Source organism: Agelaius phoeniceus, chromosome 3, assembly GCF_051311805.1.
Source record: "Agelaius phoeniceus isolate bAgePho1 chromosome 3, bAgePho1.hap1, whole genome shotgun sequence".
Lineage (NCBI taxonomy): Eukaryota > Metazoa > Chordata > Aves > Passeriformes > Icteridae > Agelaius > Agelaius phoeniceus.
In genome coordinates, this window is record NC_135267.1 from 64,836,043 (window position 1) to 64,862,930 (window position 26,888).

General features: G+C 43.2%; 1 protein-coding gene across 1 annotated transcript; it reads right to left on the minus strand.

The window, feature by feature from the left end:
- Nucleotides 1-498: 498 nt before the first annotated feature.
- On the minus strand, nucleotides 499-26,348 carry HECA (hdc homolog, cell cycle regulator). The gene is made up of 4 exons (XM_054629988.2): nucleotides 25,969-26,348; nucleotides 10,697-11,737; nucleotides 7,448-7,602; nucleotides 499-4,815 (listed from the first exon to the last, which is right to left on the minus strand). Exons 1-4 carry the CDS (start codon nucleotides 26,198-26,200, stop codon nucleotides 4,651-4,653), a joined length of 1,593 nt encoding a protein of 530 aa, XP_054485963.1. The 5' UTR covers nucleotides 26,201-26,348; the 3' UTR covers nucleotides 499-4,650.
- Between the last annotated feature and the right edge of the window lie 540 nt (nucleotides 26,349-26,888).

The window sequence follows — 26,888 nt, forward strand, 5'->3', positions numbered from 1 at the left end:
CCGGGTTTCAGAGATGAAGTGTCCTGTCATAACGTGGGAAACCCTTTTGCCCTAGGTGCTACCCTGTTGTGCTCTCCCCTCCAGAAGCTCTTCTGATATTTCACAGGCATCAGAGGGTACTTTTCATTAACAGACTCCACCAGGAGTGAAGGATGCATCAGCACTGTGTCCTCCATTCAGCCCCACAGGCAGCAGCTGGCACGGCAGACCGGCAACCCTGAAACTGCCCCTGCAGGACTGGCTGTGCTACAGAAGGAGCATTTCTGACATCAACAAAGTGAACAGGAGCTCAGTTTGGCAAGGTGACACATCACACACGCCCCACCATGACCCCTGTAGTACAACAATCTTCAAAACAACAACAATGAAACTCCATTGTGACTGACGCCAAAAGCCTGGCTTGACCGTGCCCTTTAAACTTAAGGCAACTGGAGTAATTCTATAAAGAGCAGGTGTAAGAAACTGCTCCAGAGAACAGGGAAAGAAGAACCCACACCATTAGCTGTCTGGTATTTATTACTTTTTAATACAGAGAACTCACAACAAAATATTCTCTAACAACACACATAAATGATATCATAACCAATTATTTTAATTTCATCAACATTCATTTGCTATGTACATATTCTTCCATCTGCAAAAGTGCAATCCGAGAATGTCTCAACAAGAAACCTTTATGGACAAGTATATTTTTGAGGGGTGTTCTCACCAGTGGCCTTACAATGTGTTTGTCCTTGGTTACTTGGTACAGCAAGATGAGGAACACATGGGAGGGGGAAAAAAAGGAAAAAAGAAAAATATTGGGGTAGATGCCTCCCTTGTAGGAATATTCCTTATTTTTCCAGTTAAACTTATTATGAATACACTGCTCATTACTGGAGATGTTAATGTAAATAGACTATAGGATAGTCTATGGTCTGGCTACAAAACACTGTAGTTTAAATGACTCTGCAGCATTAGACAGAACAACAATTTCAGGCTGTTCATGTTGGTAGGTGTCAAATTACACATCAGTGTGTAAAAGATGTCAATTTTGTTAGTTATGGTTATCAAAATTTATTTGTAGACATCTTGATGGATGAATTCAGTTTTACACATCCAAAATATGAAGCATACCTAAATGCAAGCCTCTCCTATGGAAAGGGGAGTTAACTACTGGAAAGAAAAGCATTTGCACATGCAACTCCTATTACTATCACAAGGAGTATCGTGCACTTAAGAGTAGAATGAACCTCCAAATCCAGAGGACCGCATTCTCATTTACAAAACATATTGCAGGCAAATTTAATCTAACCATGGGCCAGCTTAAAAAGAACACACAGCACCAGAGAAAGGAAAGGTAATGAAGAATAAACTAGCCAAGAATAAACTAAACAAAGCAAGCAGCTCCCTGGCTTGAGAGGTAATTTCCCTTATGATGCATTTGTAAGCTCATGACTACTTCCAGTGCTTGTTAAGACAGGAAGCAGAGCAACTGTGGTCTAGTTTAAGCTCCAAAGTAGCCATTAGGTCCCAAAGAAGTTGCATTTGCACTTCTACTTCAGCAAAGCCCAGGAAACTCTCCTGGCCAAAGGTGAGGGCTGACTGCTTGACTGGAATCTGCATGTTAGAGAAAATCGTGCATTTTCCAGTGACCCAAGAGCAGCTTTCAACAAGAAGCAGGGAAAGCCTTTACAAATTAGGAAAAATTTACTTTGGAGTGAAAGTTCAGAAAAACCTTTCTGTAGCTCAGCTGGTTTCCACTGAGGATCATTTTTACAGTGCTATATATGCTGCTAGCCTCCAGTTGAGAGACGTGTTTTACAAGAAAATAGGCATTCCTCAAGCAGTAGGTAAGACTCAGAAGGTAAGCAGAATTAAAAGGAAAAGCTGGCAAAGAACTAAACTGCTTTCTTAGATAGATTTGTATGTAATTCCTTGTCAGTGTTAAGACTTTAAATGTGCTTCTCCCTTCCCATTTTCTCAGTCTGCTCCATTCCTGGTTTTGACTTGGATATATTACACAATCTCTCAAACACTTATTTTTAAAGCTGATCATATTTCCTTTATTCCATGTCTACTCATTTTTGATTATCACCCATACAGGTCTAGAGAGGCATCCAAGAACTTAAAGGGCAGAATTATAAATTAAGCTACTCTAAGGGAAGCAAGTGAACAAGTATCTAGGACAACTCCAGATCCCACTTCTCCCCTACCATGTGCATTGCACAGTGACACCCTCCCAAACACTGCACAAAAAACAGCACACAATGCCATGTATCCTATATGGGAACTGACACCCCAGACTCATGACATGTGACTGGCACTGAAGACTGAACCTACAGTAAGAGATGTATGCTTTAATTGCTCTCTTTAATTGCTTCATTACAGGAGCTTTGTCTTTGCTGTGTGATTTCAGGCCGCTGCTTTCTGTCTGGTCTGGTTCTCATGGTCCTGCCAGGCAACACAACTCCAACCTTGTCAGCCACCCTAGCTCTAGCAGATTGCTCAACACACCATCAAAGTTGAAGGGCTCATCCTTCTGGAGGAGTTAATCCAAATTATAATTCCATTGTTCTTCACAAGGGAAGTCTACACTGCACAGCTAATTAGGTTTTATCTCTAGAAACCTTCCTGCCCAGGAATGCCCAAGGCCAGGTCCTGCTCCTATGGACAATGGGTGCAGTGCTGGTCCCACTGCAGCTGGGCTGGGTGTAACTTTGTGGTAGCCATGAAAGGACAGTGTTAGAAGGCTCTCAAAGTCTTTCCCACAATCCTCCCAGAAGAAGAAACAGGTTTTCCCAGAACTGATGCAAAGAGGACAACGGCACAAAACCCCAAGAATGTTCCCAGACCCAAAACCAAGCCCAGGAGCTAGCACAGAAGGAGAGGAGCACCAGTGGTGAAGCTACCACAGCCTGCTAACACAGCTGCACCACAGGAGCTGGGGGGACCCCAAGGACATTGCCACTCCAACTGCGCCAACACTCTGTGCAGCTTGGGTATAAGCTGAAGGGTGGCTGCTAATGCTAAAAGGAGCTAATTCTGCAGTGGAGACAGCCAGGAAATAAAACTCTGAACTCGGCATTCTTACACACAAAGAAACATGGATATTCAGCTTGACTTTTATGTGCATGATAATTTCTTAATTCAGCAGAAAGTGTGACTCTCAGTCCAACATAGGAAAAAACACTACTTTGGCTTCTGACTTTTTTGTTTTCTTTCCCAGGGTGGCAGACTATCAGGGCCATTTTCAAGACTGTGATTTGAACAGATACACTCTAAAAAGATTCTAATTTGGAAAAACAAAAGATTTCAGAAGAAACAAAAAATAATCCCACCATGTAAACAGAAACAAACCCCACACTTCTCCAGTGGACAAACACTTCATAAATACACTATCGAGAAAAGCAAAAAAACCAAATGTCCCTTAAATCTCAACTGATTTGAGAAACCAAGCAAAAGATTAATGACCTATTTTGAAAAATTTATTTAAGGAAGGGAGAAATGGGAGTTAAGAAACAACAACTGCAGAGTCTACAGGGCCAAGCTCTCTGATACAAATTCACTGCTTAATGCAGTCTATTATGTACAGCACAGAGGCATGTAGAAAGTAAATATGCTAAGTTTGCTTTCTTAAAACATCTCCTTGTTTTTAGATCCTAGACTGAACACAATTTTGAAAGACAAAGGTGCAGCAATTAATTGTTTTAAAAGTGATGACATGTTTTGTACTCAGTACCTCTCAGCTCATACAGGTCTGAGGGCCCAGATCCCAATTCATGGTTCTCCTTCCAACCAGCCACACAAGCCTGCAGCAGACAGCAAAGCCTCAGTCCCAGCAGGCACATACAATCACATCCCCATTCAGCTCAGCCAGTTCCTTCCCTAAAATGTCTGTGAAGAAACACCTTTAAATAAAGCATGTTAAGATCTCCAGCTTGTTTTGGTATGAGCAGATGACCCAGCTGGGCACATGACAGCCCTGTTGGAAGCAGCACTATTGCCTGCACTACAACTCAGTGAGGGCAATGCACATCAAACACACATAGCAGGAAGACACAATGCCAAAAGAATTCATTCAAGATTGCATTTGCTGGCACACATTTACATTCACTTGTCATGATACCTCAGTTTACCCCAGTCATGGGAAATCTGAAAGAAAGCCTGCTGAGGGGACTGGCAACAGAGGGCCAGCTCCTGCACCCCTGGGAACCAATGCAGAAGGCTGAATGAATTCAACAGTAACAGAAACATTTCTTTCCAAGGATTTCCCATTTCCACCAAGCTGGAGGAACAACCCTATGCAATTACCCATTTTCCAACTGGACATATTTCTCTGTCCTTTATGTCTCCCCACACCCTTCCTATAAACTGTATTACAACTGTACAAAAAATAAACCCAAGTCATTTTTAGCTGAACTTTACCCCACACGTGGGATATATTGAAAGGCCATTAAATTGGCTTGCCTCCAACCTTCACAGAGATCTTTGCAGGAGGATTCTGGTTTTAACAACATGTATATATACATATTAATATGTACACTGACAAAGAAGCTGCTCTTTCAGTTAGAAAAGAAATTAGATTTCATCACAGAATGAATCCTATAAAAAGATATGTAATAAAGTTGAAATACCCATAAAATAGCTATTACTAAAGCAAAGCTTTCGTCAATAAGCCTCCAAAACTTTAAATGAAGAAAATGGCTTCACAAAGTGGTAGTCTAGATTTCCACAGTGAGGACATTGCTGGACGTTGCTGTATTCAGAGAAATACTGCATGCCAATCCGCACATCTATGACTGGCTTCCCACAGTGCTTACAGTTCAGCCGAGCCTGCAACAAACAAAGAAACAAACAAAAAAACCTTTTTGAAATAACCACACTCCCCTCAGCTTCTCACCTTTGGAAAACAAGGCGCCAGAGGCAGTCCCCTGTCCTCCCCAGCAGGAAACTGGCAGTAGTGGGATGTGCTGGTAGGGACATTCCTCACCTGGACTGGGGACTCACAGGCTCACACCATGCCTTTCACATTAAAGACCACCACCAAATTCTGGGGAGTGGGTCACCTCCCACTCTGACTGATGGAAGGTAGAGAATAGCAAGGTTTATTTTGTGCTGCTAAATCTCTGAATCAGTTCCTCATTTCCCAGCACAAGATGTGGTGTCTCAATAAATCATTTATGAAGCATCAAAGCTAAGAGAGAAATTTCATATTTGTGCCACAGTAATTCAACTATTTAGGTTGACATTTGAACATCATCTGTCTATGAAATATATCAGCATTTTAATTTATCAGCATTTTAACAAATGTATAACTTGATCTACTTTATCAGCACAACATGGTATTGTGTCACTTTAAATGTCTATTTAAACATTTATAGTACATATCAGGTTATACAAACTAAACATCACTTCAACACACAAACTATTCTGCAAAATCCAACTGAGAAAGAAGCAACATTAACTGGGTGGATATGAGAAATAATTCAAGGTCATAGGTGAGCATGGACAGAGCTATTAATATTCAGCTGTTGCAAAGAAGTGAGACTTCAGAAGAAATCTAGCTGAGAAACACAGCCCATCTGATACAAAGAAAGCATCAGGCAGCATGAAAGCTCAGCAAGCCCTTCGGAATAATCAAGAGAAGCAGAAGGATTTGAGACTGTAAAGAAGTTAAAGAGTAAAAATAGCAAATGAGCAGCGAGGGTCTGAGCTGCACCATAGTTTAACCTCACAGCCCAGTACACTAATGAAAGCTTCAGCTCTCCACTGAAAAGAACAAAAAGTATTGTCTAGGCCACCTCAATTTAAGGGATTTTCCCGGATGAGGAGAGGAGGAAATTATTAAAGTACTATCCATGTTGAGATCAGACTCAAAAAGAAACAAATCAACAGCTTCACTGCTCTGCTTGAAAAGCAGAAATTTTAAGAAATACAATCTACTAGGTTATGAATTTTTATGGAACTCTTAACCAAAGGGTTTTCTCCTTTACTACAGTCCAGTACCTCAGCTAAGAGTCAGTAATCTGACAATGGTTGCAGTTTGTTATTCTACATGCAAATTTGTGATGCAGAATTAAATATTTTGAAGTAAGGCACGAAATTATTCATAATAAATCTAGAAAGGCAATTTGGAATTCTATTATATACCATATTTAAATGTCATTCTTCTGTATGCACAGAATCATCTGTAACAATCATGGTGAAACAATAATGCTTATTATCTGGCAATCACAGTCACTGCAGCTAATGCTTTTATAGTGAGTTCTTATACCATGGTCTATCACACTGTCCATTAATCATGTAATTAAGGCTCTTGTATAATGAGCTCTTAAATCTTTTCTTTCAACAGAAACAATTCAGATTTGAAGCTGCTGACTTTTACAAAGGTAGCAAGTTAGTATCAGTGCTTTCCTTATCTTTAAAAGTTCCTATTTTTAAAAACAAGTTACAGCCCCAAGAGACACTAAATCTGGAGGTAATGTATCAGTCTGTAGTTATAACTGCTACCAATGTCACCTTAACCAGCAGCAGCACCACCACTTGTCTTTTGAGCAACACATTTTGTTAAATACATTAAATTTAAAATAAACTGTCATTTTGCATCTTGACAAACTGGTATTTCAGATGGCTTTGAAGTATGCACATTACCATGAAGTGATCCCAGTCTGAATGGGTGTATCTCTGCAAGGCTTCTGTCCTGACCTACTACTGTGTGTCTGACTGAGCATCTGTGTGTCTGACTGAGCATCTGCAGCAGAGCACTGAGTCATTCCCAGACAGATGTTTTTTTCACAGCTGCCTACCCCTACCTGCATGGCAAAAGTGCTCTGTCTATCACATGGACAATTAATTCTCAGGAATGCAAACAATCCTGCTGTCTCAGACACACTCTGGAGTAGCCCCAAGCCTTGGATCTTCCTCTCTCAAGGCATAGATGAGGTGAGTGTTTAATGAACTCCAAGTTGCTTCAGGTGGGTGAGTGCCATCACCAGGGTCAGCCACAACAAAGATTAAGGAGAGCTGAGTAATCTCCAAGCACAAAGACACTTTGGACCTTTCTGTTCCCTTGGCACTTTTTTGTTGCAGTTATGATAAAACACAATTTATGAACTAAAAAATCCTGGAAACATGAAACATCTGCTCAAAAGGTGGAACTATACCCGGCACTCGTGATGGTAGTGACGAAGCATCAGATTTAATTACCAATGCATTTAAAGGGGGCTTTATTTAAAAACATAAGTGTACTAACCAGTGAGCCTTGCAATGACTTTAGTCTGGCTAAAGGCCATTGTATCTCTGAAAACAAAGGGACAGAGACCCATCAGCCCTCTTGCATTGCACTCATAGGCACAGGCTGGAAAAGAAGGATGGAAGGAGGAAAGGGAGAAAAGATACACAACCTTGACTTTATCTAATCAGCTGGAATTTCACCTTATGAGTGTTACTTATGTATGGTACTAACCTGACAACAGGGAGATGCTGCCAGAATATCGTAGGTGTACATAGTTCCCAGCTGATGCCAGCTTCCATCCCATCGGGACTTGCACTTAATGCAGATAATTTTGTGAACCCCTTCTAAGCAGTCTACACAAACAGCATAGAGGTGCATAAGCCTTCCTGTGGACAGAAAAGACACATCTTAAGGAGCAAAAAGGAGAATATTAAAACAGACATTTTCTGCAATGTGGTATCTGACCTTTTGTGATACAAATCACATATTTATTTTTTTTTCTTTATAAAGGGTGGATGATAAAGTAAAAAGTACTTCTCTACAGGAAATACACAGGCTTGACTGAAGCTATACAGAACTCAGGAATTAGTCATCACCCTGCCCACTCTCCCTTACATCATCTGCTGGTAGATCTTAGCAGAATATTTTATAAAAGGAGTTGCTAAACCTCCAAGAAGAGATGCCAGGTTAAGCTGTAAGATCAGCTGCTGTGTTTCCAAAACCAGAATATTGCCCTAGCTTCATCCCCACCTGACATGAGAAGTGGAAAAGTGCTGAAGCTTATTAGCAAACTTGGTACAGATTCATTTAACAACTTGCTGGTATCTTCTAGCAAAGAGGGAACCAACAACCTAATAGTCCCCATGGAAAAAAAGCAACAGTCAGAAGAGCAAATTCTTCTCATGTACTTTCTTCTGACTGTTCATTAACAACAAGTATATTTACATTATATATTGCACATACAAAGACTTTAACATGCCATTCAGAACTATGAATATAATGAGCTCTATCAGCACCTTAGGCTCTGTATGCACAATGACTTTCGAAACCTGAGTTACATTTATGTCCATAAAAAACAAGTGGCTCAGACTTAGAAATCAAATATTTTCACTACATACATGTGACTGAACTAACCAATGCAAAATCTGAGACCGACTTTCACAAAAAAACAAAATTCCTACATAAATTATAAAGATCTAGCACCTAGATTATGCCTGAATTTTAGTGACTAAATTGATTTGCAATTTAATAGTTGTCTATTAGAAGAGGCCAGACACCAAGTACTAATCCTGTAACATACCAGATTTTGCACTGCTATGTAAGACAGAGCTAAGCAATACTGGCATTACAGATCAGCCACAAAACAGGACTGAGTTCAACATGTGTTCACCTTGGATGGCAATTTGTGCTCTTTAGCATCAAAGCACTGAACACATCACAAACTGTAATTCAACAGACACACATCTTGTAACTCTTCTACAAAAATGGGACCAAGATATTAATAATTTATGATTAGTCTGTACCAGACACTTACAAAATTAATAGTCTGTGTTTTTACTTGTTTTGGTTTTTAAGCCAACTATTTTAGAAAAACAAGATAAAACAGACTCTTCTTAAAATATACATACAAAATAGACTTAGTAGTGTGAGCTGGTAAAAATTAAATTATTCTACACTGGCATGTTCAGCTCTAGAAAACATGATGGGATGAAACTAAAATGTATATAACATACATATAACATATATAATTAACTCAGTTCCTGAAGTGAACACTCAAGATTGGTGATGTTCAAACAACTCCATGCACAGCAGTTGAGCAGGAAGATAAATATCTTTCCCCATCTGAAGTTCTGCACCGTTGCTGCACTTTAAAATACTACATTCCCCCACCATTTAATTTTCAGGATACTTTTCGTATTGGAAATATGGCACCTGGTATCTTAAACATGCCTGAAGTAACATAAATGATTTTCTGTACTGAAAAGAAAATAACAGCCTGGAATAGCACCTTACAGCTTAATTTCATTTCAGAGAATACTTCTGGTAAGAAACCATCTTACCCAGGACAAGGAAGCAAAAATTTTAACAATTAATTATTCACAGCAACTTGTCTGAACAAGTTTTTCAGATATGTCATCCAACAGTTAAGAAATAATTAAAGTTAAAAAAAATAATTTCACAGTTTCATTCTTAGAGGCAAATGTTAACAGTGAGTTTCGCTATTTTACTAAACCAGCATTTTGTACTGATAAAATGACAAGCACATTGTGTGACTCCCCATCAAAGCAAATAGGCATAATTATCTCACACAGGTATATTATGTTTATCCTAGAACTTTTCTGGCTTGTATATTTGCCTATTGCTTTTCCTACTTATAGTACATTAGGCAAGACAGAAACAATAATGTTAGCGTGAATACAGTTTAGTGACTTAGTGCATAGTGATTTAAGGAAAGAAAAAAATAAAATACAAAGTTTACTGAGCAAAGGTATGTTACACAACACATATTATGGCCATGCATGGGATACAATGTATTTTATTGAAAGGTGAGAAACTTCAATGTTAAAATACCTCTGGTTAATCCCTTACTAACACACATTTCAATACGTAACTCTGTGCTTTTGGCCACCAGACGAGGAACACTTTCTCTGACTAATTTTAGCCATGCTGCCTGCTAGCAGGCTGCAGGACAGGCACATCCAGCCATGTACCACCCTGATCACTTAAGTTTGGGCCACAGCTTTCAGGAAGAGCTGAAGCTCATGCTGGCCCACATTCGTTTGTCTCTCTAAGAGAGAAAAAAGAAACACGTGCTATGGTCTCAATTCATCTGAGAGCTAGGACATAATCAAGACATAGGTCAAACATGTGCAAGCGTGGAAATAAGTAAAAAACCTTCACTGCTACACTGCTACTTTAACACACCATATTAAAACCTTACTCTTACTACATTCAACCTCTCCAGGCCTGTGTTAATACAGGCCAGACTACAGCATTTTCCGTATTTAAGAAATAATACTTTGCTATAAAACAAAACTCATACTCTGTAGTCTGAAAGCATGAGAGGTACCTCACCCTCATCAGTGGTACAAATACAACTTTCAGCCAGGCTGCAGCACAGCATGCTTAAATTGAAAAGGTGGTGTGCATCTTGGAGTAATGATCCCAAGAGATAAATGAGCATACATAAGCTCCAGAACAGACTGGCTGGAAAACCTTCCCATGGTCTACCTAGAAATCGGATCAGAACTTTAGTTGTAAGCCCAAACACAAGGCATGGATCTTTCTATACAGCATCTTTTTTAAATCCTTCTAAGTGTTTCGATCTGATCCACATGAGTATGTTGGACATTACTTCAAGCTTTACAGAACTGCTTAAAAATGTGGAACCGGGATGAAAATCTGTAATGGCAGGGACAGGGCACAGAAGGCAGCTCCATCATTTAATGAAACCTAGCATGACTGACAGACAACCTGTACCTTGAAGGTGACAGGGAACATCATATTCAATCTCATCGTGTCTCGATGGGCTAAGGAACAGGGTCCCGTCCACCAGCGGAAACTGTTCAAACACTGGCAGCGCCCTGTGGCACAGAGCACAGTTTACAACGTTCCTGTGGCTGGCACTGAGAGCAGCAAGGATGAACTTCCGAAGGTCCTCCCCTTGGCCCACCTGGGCATCATCTTCCATCCGCACATGGAAAGTATTCAATTTGTGCCTGGGGATGTGAGTGAGCAGCTCAGACAGATCGAGCCTTCTCAGAAACTGCACTGGGGTATCAAAGTGTCCTGATCTATGTGCTTGCAAGCCAGCTGCCCCATAATCAAAATGTGCATTCCTGTACATGCCCCCCCCAGCCATGCTCTTCTTGTGGGGCTCCAGGTGAATGGCATTCTTCAAGAACTCTCCCAGGTACCGCGAGGAACGAGGGCCGCTGAAGTGCGTGGGGGCAAGGATGGAGTAGCCGGTGGGAGGGGACTGGCCAGGAGAGACACAAGGTGAGCGAACGGCGTAGCTGCCCCCCATGACCCCCTTCTCCTGGGAGTTCTGCCTGTCCATAGAGTGCCTTCGCTGCAGGTCATTACTCAAGCCCTTCTGCGGCTTGTTGGCCGGCCTGCCTTTTTTAGCCTCCTCCGCTGACTCCGTCACGGACCTTCCCGTACTCTTCTCCAACACGGATTTCTTCTTCTTGTCATCCTGCATTCGCTTCACCTGGTACCAGTCCGTGTCCTTCTTCAAGTGACCCTGCCCACAGCGACAGGAGCAAAACCGAAAAGCCAGGTCGTATCCCTTCTTGGTCCACATGTTTTGGCGACACTGCTTTTCATTCCAGCTCCTGGCTCTGCCAATGCAGTTGAACTGGACGAGGATGCTGCTTTCCCACTCGTAGAAGCACTGAAGGTGCATCCAAGTGCTGTAGGGACAGTGCTCGTTGTTGCATATAACCTTCTGGTAGTCATCCTTCTCCAGGTCCACGGGCCTCCCAAAGCTACAGATCAGTGGAGTAGCACAAGGGGCTTCTGTGGAGGGCAAAACAGATACATTAATAACTTAATGGCCCATTTATTGCAGTACTTTCTTTAAACACTGTGACAAACAAACCCAAGCTCTTACTAACAACCTGTATTACTAAAGAGCTACAAGCACCAGCTCTGGGTCAGTGCAAAAAAGCAGTATTTACCAAAAAGAGATAAGCATGTGAAAGGAGATAAGGAAATGCACAAATAAAGAAACAAGATGACACTACAGTCTGTGTAATATTCAAAACCAAAGCACCTCAGAAGCATTAGCCCTCCCTCAAGTATTTGTAGATACCGTTGCAAGGCATTAAGAAGCAAGGAGAAAGCATTGTGAATGTTTCTGGAGAGCTGCTTTGAAGCCTGAGAGGCAACATGGGGAGAACACACAGAGATGCCTGTTTGAAAAGCAAGTAAGCAATACAAGTAAATAAGCCAGTACACCCAGCTTTGCAATCATGGAGTGCAGGAACTGATCTTTTCTTTTCTTGAGGGAAAATAAATTTCTCTTTTGGGGACTGAGCAAGAGACAACATCTAGGGAGAGAAGGGGTGAGCAGAGAACTTTGAAAAGCACAACAAAGAGCTTACGTTCCTAGTACATGTAATGAACTCCTTCATTACATTGCTTAGGCAAATACAGACTACATCACCACCACCGACCTTCTGGATAGCTAAATTTCACAAACCAAACAGTTCTGCAGCACAGACAGGTGAAAAAATCCAAACAACATGATATTTTATCAGCAAAGTAGCAGCTTTGCTATATCCTTGAGCAAAGAGCAGTTGACTTCAATTATTTCACAGCAACAATATCAGCTTCTACACAAAAAAAATGTTCCACAAAAGAATTTTCTGCATTTATGAACCAACAACGTTTTCCAGTTCCTCACCAAAGTACCACAGACTACGTATGATTCCCATTGCTGGCTGCTCTGTTGCAGCTGGGAGGCTCAAAAGGGATTGGAAATTTTCTACTAGAATTCTTGTAAGAACTTTTTAGATGCTGTAGCAGGTTGACCCCCACCACAGATGCTTACTCAAGTATGACAAATACTTCTTCTCTGTATTTCTGTCTTCCTTATTCTTTGACTTCATCAGAAAGTACTGCTCCAACAGGGCAGTCAGGCTGCCTTTTAACCTCTGTATGGCTGCTTTCTTATATTAGCAGGCTTCTTCCAGGTCTTCCGTGGTCAAGTGCTGCCTCACCCTATCCAAAACACAGCACTTAGCTTCCTGAAGTTCCACTCAAGTCTCAGCCAGAGCCCCAGGACTCATGACAGAGCCTTGAGGAGAGAGATGCCATGACTGAAATTTTTTCCCCTTAGGACTTTAAATTTCTATCTGATAAGCAGGTTAAAAAACCACCATTCTGTTGCATTGTTTTTAATCCCATTTTTATCACTGCTTGCACAAATAACACTACATAATTTGCAGTAGAATGAGAGGTTTTATGCTCCTAGATGTACTTTGACTCCAACTCTCAGTATGAGACACAGTATCCATCATCACCTGTCCTACAGCAGTAATACACAAATCAGATGCTCTGCAACAACAGATCTTTGCTGTGCTAGTGGTCCCTTTCCCAGCAATTTTTTGGAAAAGGCTATAAAAAACAAAATGTTCAAAGCTACCTTCAGTAAATTCAAGATTACTGAAGTTCTTAAAACTTACTTATACCAAAAAAAAGAGGCACAAATTGCACAGAAAATTGCACACTTTCCTGAGCCATTCCCTGGAAGATGCCACATCCTTCACTTAATTTCTCTCTGTTTCTGCTTCTAATGCCAAAAGTGGGACACTTGCAGGAAGAGCTCTTCTGCAATACCTTTCCTTCAGAGAGTGGCCTATAAATTGCAAGCAAAACAAATTCCCAAAAGCTTTCCTTCAAAGAAGAAAAAGGAAAGGAAAAATTCATTTGAAAATATGGACTTTTTAGTCATTAAAAACAAATTACTAAATTGTAGAGAAGAGAGACAAGAGAGGCTTTCCCTAGAGACTCTTTGGAAGTTCCTTCTATAATGTGACAAATATTTTGCTATTGGTTGTCTCACGTCTCTGAAAAGCCCACTAAGAACGTGCAAGTTTGGAGATGTCTTTGAGAAGCAACAATTTTATTGGCTACCAGTGACTAATTTTTCTCCACTCTTTTACTGAGTGTTATTAAGTATAATGTTGTTATTATTTACTATAATATTGTTGGCCAAGAGCAGAAGTGAGCGATAACTTACCTGCTCTGAAACAAAATCTGTCAGTTTACCAGTTCAGAGAGTTTTTCCACCCATTCCCCCAGACTTTGATTCAAATCACACTACCCCAGCAAGCATCTCTGCAAAGCTTTTCTTCATTGTCAGTCTTTCCTTCATCATATTTAAGGTTTGAAACTAGAGTTCACAAATATAGCATCCTGCATCACAATTATGCAACCGACCTCAGGCCAGTTAAACTGAACCCATGAAAGGCAAATTGTCAGAAGTCATGTGAGGCAAGGTACCAGAGGCACCAGTATGAACAATTCTCACTTATACATTTCCTTTACTCATCTATTTTGGTAGATATTTCTTTCCACCATTACAAGAAGGTAGCAAAAGAAAAAGAACATGCCAAAAATCCACTTATACTCTCACAGTGTTTCAGAGAGTAAATGTTCTAACAGTTGCAGGTATAATTATAGCTGACAGCTGAGAAAGTACTACACAGGCAGGTCTAGAATTGAATACAGACACTATACTTGTTCATCCATACCGGCAGAGTTACCTGACTAAAAAAGGGAAGTGTTTCCTTGATCCCCCTTTGAATGCATTTTTGAGTTTGTATGCAAAAATATGATCTCTAGTCCCCTGAGAAGTTTACAGAGCCTTCCTCACTATGTGGACAAAAAATGAAATTCATAAAATAAGTGACTGAAATACAAAAACCATCACCACAGACTATGTCTGCAATTACTTAATTATGATCATGTACTGGGTGTTTAGAGGCTAAAATAAAGGTGACTTTCAACAGAATTTTTCCCCCTTTATCTGTCAGTCAATGGAAATACTGTGGAATAAGATCTTCCCCTTAAGAATTTACAGATGCCAGATTACCCGAGGAACTTCCCACACAGCAGAACTATGGGCAAGAAAAGGCAAAGCTGCGAGTTCTGGACAGCCATGTCTTCTTCAACATTTAATTTAACTAGATGATTGCAAAGTTTTCACACATTCCCTCATCTGATCTGCTATCTACACAGTGTGAATTGGCTTGTCACATAATCTCCACAGCAAAAGCAGGTCTAGAGCAGCTGAAAGACAGCAACAGAATTAACAAAAACCTTCCATCATGCAAAAGACCCCAATAAACTGTTAAATGGTGGCACTGAGATTGCTTTGGAAAACATCATTGCCAAGAGGAGAAGCTGGTGTCTACTCATCTCCTCTGGGGACTCATCTGACATTTCACTACTGCCACTGTAGCTGCAAAGGAAATACTCCAGAAAGCTAACAGGTCTCTCTGCCCTGTTGCCATGCTCCACAGCACAGTGATGCCATGCTAGTCAAAGCACCTGCTTTCACTGATGCAGATTGGCTTTTATCAAGTCTCCTGGTTTGGAGAGGGCCTTGACTAAACTGCTGCAGGACTTCCTCAACAGAAACTGAGAAGCCCAGCATGGCTAATTTAAGTTGTCTCAGCAGAAAGTTCTGTTGTTTTCTGTAGTTTTCCTGTATTTAAGAAAGCAGAAAATTCCACTACCTGAAAAGCATAAAAAAAAAACTCAAGCCAACATTTGGTTTTGCCACACATTTCAAATTATCTGTACAAAACAGACTGTGCCGGACCAAATATCCCTTGCAGACTTCTCTGTACCCATGTCTCCTGCCAAACATAACCATGCCACATGTTCCTCCATAAAGAATAAATGAGAAACAGAAAACAGCAATTTTTGTGCAATTTTCCCAGTTCATGGCCACAGATATACCTCAGAAGCAAAAGAGACAGCATTCAGATCAGTATGGGAGCCTCCTTTTAGGTAATGTGAAGAGCTCTTCCCACCAATTCACACCCTTGAAAGTGGTCTGGGTTGTTTAATCACCATTTTATAAATGAGACAGAACACTTTTTTTCAGTATTACAAGACTTTAAAAATTCTTGTCATCAAGTCCTTGTACTTCCCATAATTAGAAATAAATTTTAAGATATTCTTCAAAAGGTCAGAGCAAGAATCATTGTCCTAATATTTTATGATGACAGTGTTAATGATTACTGTCAAGAGAGATTATGATGGGAAGTAAACAGAAATTACATGGCCAAACTGCCCATCCATACCTATAGCCCCAAGCTGGTTTGTCACCTAAATATATTTGCTTCCAAGTAGCTAACAGCTCAACGAGATTCTGGTTTCCAAAGCTATGAAACTGAACTTCAGGGAAAATGAAAGATTACACGGTATCAGAGCAACATCTAATCTCCCAGCAGCTCCTTTCAAAAGAATGCCAAAATAATGATAAAAGAATTTCTGTTTAACTCTCAGTTTCAAGATGGGTTTCACAGCCTACGAGAACAAAACAAGACAGCGTGCAGTTTTGTGGAGCAGAACAGCTTCAACGTAAGCTGTCAAGTTGCAACTACAAGCGTGTGCTGCTTCTTTCAATACATTATGTTTCCACATAAAAAAATAAATGTTTTCTCATATTCCTCTGCAGTGATTTGGAACAGTGATTTTGAAAATAGTTGGAATGAGCAGTACATAAATGTCTTCTAAAACAGAAATAACATACGACATTCCAAACACACGTACATTTGTGCAAAGACAGCTCACTGTTTAAACCAGGCTGTGTTTTATGTTTGACAGAGTCACCATAAAATTAACTTTTCTTTCAAAAATGAGAATATGACAGAAGACTGCAAGAAACCTGGATTGGTTTTTCTGGCTTTTTCTCATTTTTTCTGTTCAGGTTTATAAACATCCATAAAAGCCAGGAATAGGAATAGAAACAAAATATCTGAGAAATACCTCTTTCAACAACAACAAAAAAAAATACTCCCACACAAACTGGTTCTACCTTTTAATAAAAAAGAAAGGCAGTATATGAAGACCATCCTTCCCATTTTATGACCCAAATGAAAGCAGCAGAACAACAGCTGCCTGAGGAACTCCCCTCTGGTGAAGTATATTAAGGAGAATGTTGTTTACTTCTGTTTACACACCCATCATAAAACCAAAGATGCACCCAGCAAGCCAAATGCAATGATTCCATGGCTTCAGTTTCGTGACTGCTCTCATTTGCTCCAAGCCCTCAATGCAGGTGCCTAAAGCAAAATTCGCTCTTCCCCTGCTACGCTCCCACATTATCCATTGTGTTAAGCACCAGAGTTTTTCAGTCAGTGGACAGAAACAGATAATTATTTCCCCTACTTGTCGGCACAGGCTTCAGCTCACTGCACAGATTTGCCATCTCTGGTAAAACTCCAGGGAGGTGTTAAACATGTGAGGCTGGGGGCAGAGGGAGAGGGAAGTGCGGTGGCGGCTGGACCAGACAGCCCTACTGTCATCTTAAAACAACTGTCAGGCAACAGGAGGCTGTTAGGGATCTGCAAAAAGAAATTATCCCCAAAAAAAGGGAAAGGCCTTGGCACCAGATTGGTTGCAAAACACTTACAGTGGCTTGCTCTTGGTCTGCTGTTACCCTAGCATCTCTTCATCTATGCCAAGGAGACACTGGTTGCCAGCACCTTACCTAGGCCAGAAGGGCTCCAGTGGGACACATACCTTGCAAACCAAGCACTTTAACCTCTACCCTGCTTTCCCATGAACACTGCTCTCTTCACAACCTTACACAGCCAGGAATTGTTCACTCTGCCAGCCTGAACCAGAGCTGAGTCATTCCTGGGGAAGGCCACTCCCTACCAACCATCTGCATGAATCTTCTGAATTTCCTCTGCCATCAGCATAGCTTTATTTTAATTGAAGTCATACAATATTACTGCAGTAATACAGTAATGCAGCTGTAGAAAATAAACCACCACAACAAATCAGACAGAAAGAAAATTTGAATTAAGCATCTGATGTATTTGCTTTCTTGAACCTTGTAATACAATCTAATATTCCAAAGATTACCAAGATGTGACAAAATGGTATCGTCATACCCATAACTGGTTAAATAGTAAAAATTATATGCAATACAAAAATGACTGGCCACTTTCCTAAGAGCCTAAGTGCAGCAGAAGAATGCAATAAGAAAAAACTTTTCAAAAGTTGATCCAAAAGGCAGGCTTGGATCTTCAGTGCAGCAGCAACAACAAATAACAGCTGACAAATAGAAAGAGAAGTCTTTCAAAACAGCTCAGCTCGGGGCTTACACTGGTAACACTCACTGATCATGACTGATATCTCTTCAAAACTTCTTAAGCAATCTTTGCCGAATGATCAAGACGAAAGCTTCCAGGAGGGAAGGGAAGGGAAAAAAACAGGACAGCAGCACCTGGTAAGCCACTCTTATCACAGGCTTTTTTCTGTGCCATAAGGCTTCCTCATGCTCTTGGAAAGAGAAGCTAAGGCCAGCAGTCCATTTGCAGCAAGAACAGACAGAGCCAGTGGCCCCTGCAATGAGGAGCTGTCTGGAGTCAGTCTGGCTGACAGCTTTACATCTGTTATGCACCTACATACTGACATTGTCAATAGGTGCCAATCCAGAGCTCAATCCTGCCCCCAAGGACCACGCTGCTGCAGGCAACACCTACTCAGAAGGGATTTAAGGAGAACAAAGCCATAAGCAGCCCTTTCCCTCATGCTTTACTCCATGTGCAAGATGTCACTAATTCTATTAAGTGAGTAGTAACATGAAGTGATCACCTTCGACTAGAAAAGATTTTCAGTAATTTGGAGCTGCTAAAGGCTGGTTCAGCTGAGAATTTAGGTGATGAGACTCCCAGGGGGCTCAGCAGCTACTAGAAGCATCTCCATGCACTTCACTTATGCTAACTTCACATCTGACCTCCAAGGCAATCTCTTGACCACAAACAAAAAAAAAATTAAAAAAACATACCTAGCAACTTAGCAGCAGGAAAATACCATGGAAATCATGAAGGCTTAACTCATACCTGCCACATTAACACCTTCTAACTAACAGCACAGTCTGAGCTAATGCCTGTTTATGAAATCAGCAGCCAGCATGTGATACAGTTATCTGCAGCTCTCATTCAACCACCCACTCCCAGCTCAACCATCACCTCACCAAAGTAAGGCAGAAAATCAAATTGAAACTGTACAAACTAAGGAAGATAGGCACTTACATGTGCACAATAATTTTGTAGCTTGTTTACACAGCCATCTGTGCTCCAAGCTGAACCTACTGCCTACGCTGCTGAAACCCAACATGAGAATTCATACGGTCTTGTAGAAATCACCATCATCTGTACAATTATCATCAGCCAACTTAGCCAGTTTCTTTCCATTTAATATATGTTGTCTGAATACAGAAAACAATCACAAACAAAAGCTTTGGCTTTTGCCTGGGCTATATAGACCCCCTCTGTATAGGAGAAATCTTGCCCTAGCTTGTGCTGTAACACCTGAATCCATGTGGAAATATCCCCAGAGAACAGACCTAAGCCTCTACCTGTATCAGTACCAGGACAACTATGCACCCCCAATACTCCCATGTGAATTCTGATTTGGTTTAACCAGGTCAGAAGACAACTGGTTCTCTGTGCCATAAGCAATCATGCCCCAGCTAGGAAGACTCCTCAGCATCATGTGGATTTTTCTGATGACCTCTATCATGGTGAATGCAGAGATTAATGACTATCTCAAGACTGGTGGGCCTTAATGTGTTTTTGAACACTGGCTGTTGCTTAGTCTGCACATGAATTGTCCCCACAGAAAAGCACCGCAACGATTAAATCCTCTCGCTTTAGCCTCCCAAAAGCTTTTAATAACTTGAACTGCTACAGAGAACTAACCTTGGTGCTTCAAGAAACAGTCATTCTAATAATAACTAAAGCAGATTCTACTGTACCTGCCTTAGCAGGTTTTCAGTGGCAAACTCCACCTCATGCTGGAAATAAGAGATTAACTGTGGCATGCAGTAGATGCCCTAATGCCAAGCACAGATGTAAACACTGCAGGCTGGACTCGCTCAGACTGAGAGCCAGCTAGCCACCACACCCAGTCCAACAGCACGAGAAGGCAAGAGAGAAAGGAAAGCAGGTTGAATCAAGGGGTACCAACACCTCTTATATTTTCAGAGCTAGGGGTATTTGTGTCATTGGTCCATTCTCCCCAAGTTTCAGTGCAACAGACTGTATTTTATTTTCCACGCTAAAGAAGCTGGTAGAAACTCAGTGGGAAACAGGAGATGCAGTACCCAGCATCTCTTCAAGACAGCAGCTCCTGATGTGAAGCTGTTGGTTCCCAGACATCTCCCTCACGATGCCAGGCAGGCTCCCAGCCCTGTCATGTACCATCCCTGGCATCCATGTGGCACACAGAGACCTCAGCTGGACACTGCTCCTACAATGGGTATTTGCAGCACACAAGGGGAGATGGGGAGTGCCAGGCACACTCAACAGCCAGGCTCCAGCAGAAGCCACCTCCTCTGCCAGCAGGCATCCTGGGAGACAGGAACAACAGCAATATCCCTCTCAAGCCCAGGAAGGAGGACTGATAGATGCTCAAGAGACAGACAGAAAGGCATAAAGGTTGAAGTGAATGCTCTCAAGATAAATGTCACTGAAGTCTACCAGGAAATGCCAGTGCTCCACTCAAAATCCCACAAGCTTTCAAAACCGAATTACCCACTCCAGTAACTAGATTACTGTTCAAAAGGCCTCTTTGAAATTATTTGAATTTCTATCAAAAGAGTTTAAAGAAAGCCCATGCTCTATTAATCCTGTTATAATTTAGACACCTTGAAGATTAGCTGTAGTATTTTACTCTGAGCTGAATGCAAGGTTTTCCTTTTTTTTTTTTCCCTTACACATGCTGCAGGAAGAAAAGCAGAGAAGGATGGACTTCTGCCAGCCATGACAGTACTTTAGTATCAAAGGATGTCTCAATATGGAAGGCTGTAAGCGAGGCTGAAGAAAACTTACAAATGTCTCCAAGGGCTAGAAATCATTTTGTCACTACATGTTAGATCACTGTGAGTAAGATATGGGATGAGTACAGACAAAGCAAAGCTATGAGTTCGAAAACTGTATTTCCTTGTATGAAACAGAGCAAACATCAAGCCTAAACCTTACTCATGAAAGCACTACACTTGAACAATACCTAATCACATGAACACAGAATGCTGTCAGGGCACTGATAACCATTTTGATAGCAAATAACTTAAAAAACCCAAACTTAAATGGGTGTGTACTTGCTTGCATGAAAGGATAATATTTATTTTATTCAGTAACACCATGAACATGATTCCATTTGCAAAGATTTGCAAAACATGAACTGCATTTGCTACCAAAGCATGTAATTGCATAGTTTTCAAATCCTAAAACTAACATGAAAGTCCTTTTGAACCTGATTTGCATTGATAGAGACAGTGAAATTTGCATTCAATTGATTTCTGCAGTTAGAAGAACACAATGGTATTATAAGGCAAAATTATTTCCCCTTAGTAAATTAATAGGTATTAAATTTTGTAGTCACTGCAACAGAACAGAAACTTAATTTTCCAGGTGGTCTCACTGATACCAATGGGACTCCCTCAGGCTAAATAATCAGAAGGTGCCAATACTGAACATCACTGGAGTGCCAAACTGGAACTGGATGTTAGATGCAGCAGGGAACATTTGACAGCAAATATTAATCCAGACTTAAATACTACAACAATTCATTCTCTGAAAACACATTTTTAAATTAAGCATTGCATTGATGAATTTTATGTCCATCTTTAACTATCCTACATCCAGGATACATTTTTTTTTTTAATAAATCATAATTGTTGGCCAGTCACAGTGTTCAACACATTACTCACTGTTGTGCTTACTGATTTCCCTCTCCATACACTTCTCCTACATTAGCATTTTTATTTGAAAGTAAATCAGTCTTACAAATTTGTGAAACCCAGGCAAAGTGTTCAAAGGCACACAAATCTGACAGCCAGCAGCTCCACCTGCCAACCAAGCAACTCACCAGCCCTGCCACTTGTGCAGCTTAAGGGCTCACCTATGGCAGGGGAAGAAAAAAAAAGAGATCTTAAAACAGGTGGCCAGTAGGACAGTGATTTAGAGACAGTTATGCTGTGGGGGTATTTTTAGCTTAATTTGGCTGGCTTTACTGAATTATATGTTAAAAGAAAAAAGCACAGCTGAAGAGACACAGCTTTTTCTTTTCTCTAGTCTTCCCACAGCAACAGCACTGGTGAGAACAGAGTGACAATGACAAAGGGATGAAGCAGCAAGATGTTAAGACAGGGATCACCAAGCCTAAGAAGAGGACTTGGCTCTACTGGACAATGAGATGAAGAATGGAAACAAGGCAAAGAAAATGGATAGAACAAGGAATATTAGGGTCAGAAACAAATCTGTGCCAAGACTAGAGCAAGACAATTAGAGGATAAAGTGGTAAAACAGCTGGAGCAGAGTCTCAAAGTGTCCAGCCTCAGCAAGGCAGAGACAGAATAGGAATATGTTCCTCAGAGCCTCAGATCTAAAAGTAAACCCTGTGGATTTTCCTCTTCTGATGATGGGGCAAAGTATCCACAAAAATGTCACACTCATTTATGTCTGCAGATGAAGGTAACCAACTGCTGCCATGAGAAACACTGCCATCGATGGGGTCAGTGCAAAACCCCATGCAGTTGCTGGTATAATTTTACATGATCACAGCTCAGATTTTATACAAAGTAACCCAGAAAACTAGCTAGAAAATCAGAAAATTAAAATCTTTTTTAGAAACATCATTCAATCACTCTGAAGACAGGTAACCTAAGAAATGAGACTTTCTGTGACATCATATCTCACTTTCCCTGTGCACTGTGATACTGTTAAATCAGTCCACCCACACCCTATAATCCCCTCTCCATGTCCTGTGCATCACTTAGTGCAGAAAATTGATGCACTTTGGTCAAGAAAGATTAATCTACCATATGGTCTGATGGAAGAGATAAAAACAGAGGACATAGCTAGAGAATGTGAATCCCCCTTGTAGGCATCATCCCAACACCTGCTAAGAAACTGAGAGTGCAAGGGAAGAAAAGCCATCACATCTGGTCAGTGGTTGTGCTCCCTGCCTTCCCGACTCCCCTGTGGGAGTCTAGAACCCTTCAAGACCAGTCTGAGCTCTGAACACACAAAAATCGAACCACCAAAAAAACCATAAACAAATGCCCTGCTGGGGCAGGAGAAAAGTCTGCTGACATTTCTCAGTCATCATGCCAAAAACTGGCTGATAGTTTAAAGGAAAAAAATGTGCAGGGATTGAGGCAAAATTTATCAAAATGTAAAAGTGAACAAGAACTTTCCATGATAAAGGGATGCTGTAGTGGCAGTTCCCAATCACATGGCACAGCTAGTCAGGGCTGCACAGAGAAGCCCAGAGGAAATTAAAAATTCTGTTTCATTATGCCACATGGATGAGGGGCATAAACAATACATGGAGAACACAACGAACTGTGAAGACTTAAAAAAAAAAACTATATCTGAATCACTGTCCTTCATGAGCAAAGCAGGGTCCTGATGTGACTGTGTAATCAGACCATCATACTGACATCACAATGCAAAGTCAAGGTCAGCACAGGCATTTTCAACTGCTAAATCTGCTGCTTTCATCTCTGCTTACTTCTGTCTTGCCACATTAATGAAAGCAAGCAGGCTATGTCATTATGATCATGCACTGCATTCCCAGGGTACAGGTGGAGCAGGAGAGCAGTGACACCAGACACACACAATTACGCTGGAGCAGCACATGGTGACAATGCAGAAGAGAAGAGGAGAGCCAGCCCGGGGTCTCACAGGACCAGTGAGCCTGGGCAGCACGAGTCACAGCATGCAGCTGCACAGCCCAAAAGCAGCACAGCTAGGAGCTTCCCTGCAGCCCAGCAGACTTAATCCACAACCCAGGTAGTCTCCCACAAACAGTCAAGACTTGACTGTGCACAGGAGAACTCTATTAACCCCACCACTCACTGCAGCAGGCCACATCCTCCATAAACTGCTTAGTGACCAAGCAGCCCTCGAGTGCACAGCCTCTTACAAATGTCTGTAGTCTAGTAATGGGCTAGTTGCCTCCAGGGCTGTGGCTACAGTACAGGGCTTAATTTCAGATTATTAGGGTTTGAAGACTTGAGGGAATCTGCTATCACTGTCTAATCTTTTCCATGCATGTGAGCCAGATTCCCAATTTTGCAGCACAACCTGAACCAAAACTGTTGAAAGCTTTGCACTTACCAGAGAGAATACAATTTATGAAACTTACAGCTCAACATTATCTGATGGGCAGTAGCAAGTGTAAAATAAAGCTAGCAACCACATCCACCCCTCCAGCCTTTATGATTATCTGAAAATAAAGGTATGATGAGATGCAATGATCCTGTCAAGGCAAAGATCAGGTATGCTGACCAGACAGCATACAGCAAATGTTGAAGCCAAGACTACACCTCTGTGGTGAGAGGGTAAAAAAAAAGGGAAGTGAGGCATTTGGTGAAAGAGTCAAGGGATGCTTCTGACCACTGAAGTGATATGGAAGCAGGGAGAGAGAATAAAGGAGCACTCACTTAGATGTCAGAAAGGCAGCCTCAGCTTCTGAGGAAGCTGGCCAGCACAGGAGAGGGCTATGGCAAGCATGTGGCACACACAGCCTTAGAGCAGAAGAAGACTGATAACCAGTCTGGCTAGCAAGCTGTGCCATTACCAGCGTTACTTGGCATCACCTCCTGTGGCACCTGCAGATGGAACATCACCTCATCATCCACAGGCAATACAGCCACACCAGAAATGCACCACTGCTGCCACTTGTGCTTGAGCAAAATAAAAATTCAAAATATTGCTTCTCCCCATCCAGAGAAAAGCCAATGCATAAGACTACCTGCAATGTGGATGTTGGACATATTACATTACTATACTGAAGTCATGATAAAAATACTCTAGCAATATTCTAACTCCTGTTTACCTCCCTTTTTTTTCCCCCTTGTTCATTCACTTAAAGCAAACATTAAAGAAAAAACGTGAAACAAACCCCAAAAGGAAATTCTAATCATTCTCCATGATTCTCTGGAGTAACACTCTCACAAAAACAGTCTCGCAAAGACCTTGTTTGCTGAAGTGATTTGTAATTAATTGATAATATTTCCAAGGAAAAGTTTCCATTAAATAATACGTGGGAATCAGTCATCTTGAAAACCAAACTAAGACACTTGGAAGTGCCTTTCTAACAGCCATAGGCAAAAATACTGTCACAAAGCATAATACCAGTCGTAGCCACCCTCCCACTTTTTGAAAAGCATGGAGAGTAAAAAGCTGAAATCGAACTTGGGAGAGGAAAAAAGTGAGAAGTAGGGACTCTGCACAGCAGTTTGCAAACCTAGCAGCAGAACTAAGAGGTGGGGTTTTTTGGCTTAGCAAAAGTGTAATAAAATCTTTGCCTGCCTTTAGTTTTAGCCTGACACATCCTTTTGCAGAGAAACAAACATGAATAGCAATCCAAGTTTATGCAAGGCACCACCTTACCAAACCCGCTGCGAACCAAAATCCAACCCACCGACCAAAGGCAGCATAAAATGGTTGATGCGAAGTGAGCACGTTGCCCTGACAAACCCAACTGCTGTACAGCGGCAAACAAAACTGACCGAAAAGCAGGACTCCATTTTTAATCGTGACGGAATAAAGCGGGCATTTTTCAACGGAGCTCCCAATCAGCCGCGGCGCGGCCGCTGCCGGCGAGCGCTGCGCTTCCCGCCCGCCGGGGATGCGCTCTGCCCCCGGACCGCGCTCCCGGGCCGCCCGCAGCCACCGCACCCGGGCTCCTGCCGTGGGCTCCCGCCGCTCTCAGCATCGCCGCCGGCCGGCGCCCGCCCTCCGCCGGGTCACCGGGCGGGGACACCGCGGCACGCAGCCCCCGCCCCGCCGGGGGTTTTGGGGAGATCCCGCTGGCGGCAGCCGCGCAGGGCCCAGCTGACCCCCCCGCTGCCCCGGGCACCTGCCCGCACACCCCCGCTCTCCCGACGCGCCCCCGCCCCGCGGGTCCCCCCGCGCCGCCCCCCCGGTCCCGGCTGCCGCCTGCGCCACCGCGGGAGGCCGCGGGCCCGGCCCGCCGCTCACCGCTCTTGACGTCTCCGGGCGCCGAGCCGCCCGCGACCGCCGCGCCGCCCGCTCCGCCGCCCGCTCCGCCGCCGCCGCCCGCGGCCGCCGCTCCGGCTCCGCCGCCACCCGCGGCACCGCCACCCGCCGCCGCCGCGGCTCCGCCGCCCGCCGCCGCCCCGTTCTCCTGCTCGTCGCCGCTGCTGTTGGCGCGCTTGTTCTTCTTGCCCTTGCCGCCCTTCTGGTTCGGCATCGCGGGCCCGGCCGCCGCCGCGGCGGAGCGGGCGGGCGGCGGCGGCTGCGGAAGGCGCCGCCGCCGCTACCTCCGGCTCATGGCGGGGCGGCGGCGGCCGCGCTGCGCTGCGCCGCGCCCGCGGTGGGCGGCGGGCCCGGGGGGCCGGGCCGGGGAGGGTGAAAGGCGTGTCCCTCTCGGCCGCCCGCTGCTGCCGCCGCCCCTCTTCCTCCCGGAGCAGGCGCGGGCGGCAGCGGGAAGCGGCGTGCGCGGCGAGGGGGGGCTGGGGCCGGGGTTGGGGCTGAGCCGGGGCCAGGGCCAGGGCTAGGCGCGGGCGGCGGGAGGGGCTTATCGGGAGAGGGAAAGCCCCGCTCCCGCCGGCACGGCCGGGGGTGCTCGCGTCTCCCGGGAAGGGAAGGTTGCGATCTGCCGCCGGGAGCCGGAGCTGTAGTCCGTGTCCCCGCGGCCGGGGCGCAATGACGGGCGAGCGGGGCCGGGGGTCTCCGTGTGCGCCCCTCGCCGCAGCCCCGGCCCCGGCCGCGCTCCCGCCGCGGCGCCCCGGGCGCTGTGAATGTCCAAGCAGCGGGGAACACTTGGAAAATGTCACCTGAAGGTGCAGGAATGAAAAGGAGATGGAAGGAAAGCAAAACAATGCGGTCTCATGGGGGAGCGGGGGCGGGTTAGGGAGCAGAAAACCTCACAGCAGCAC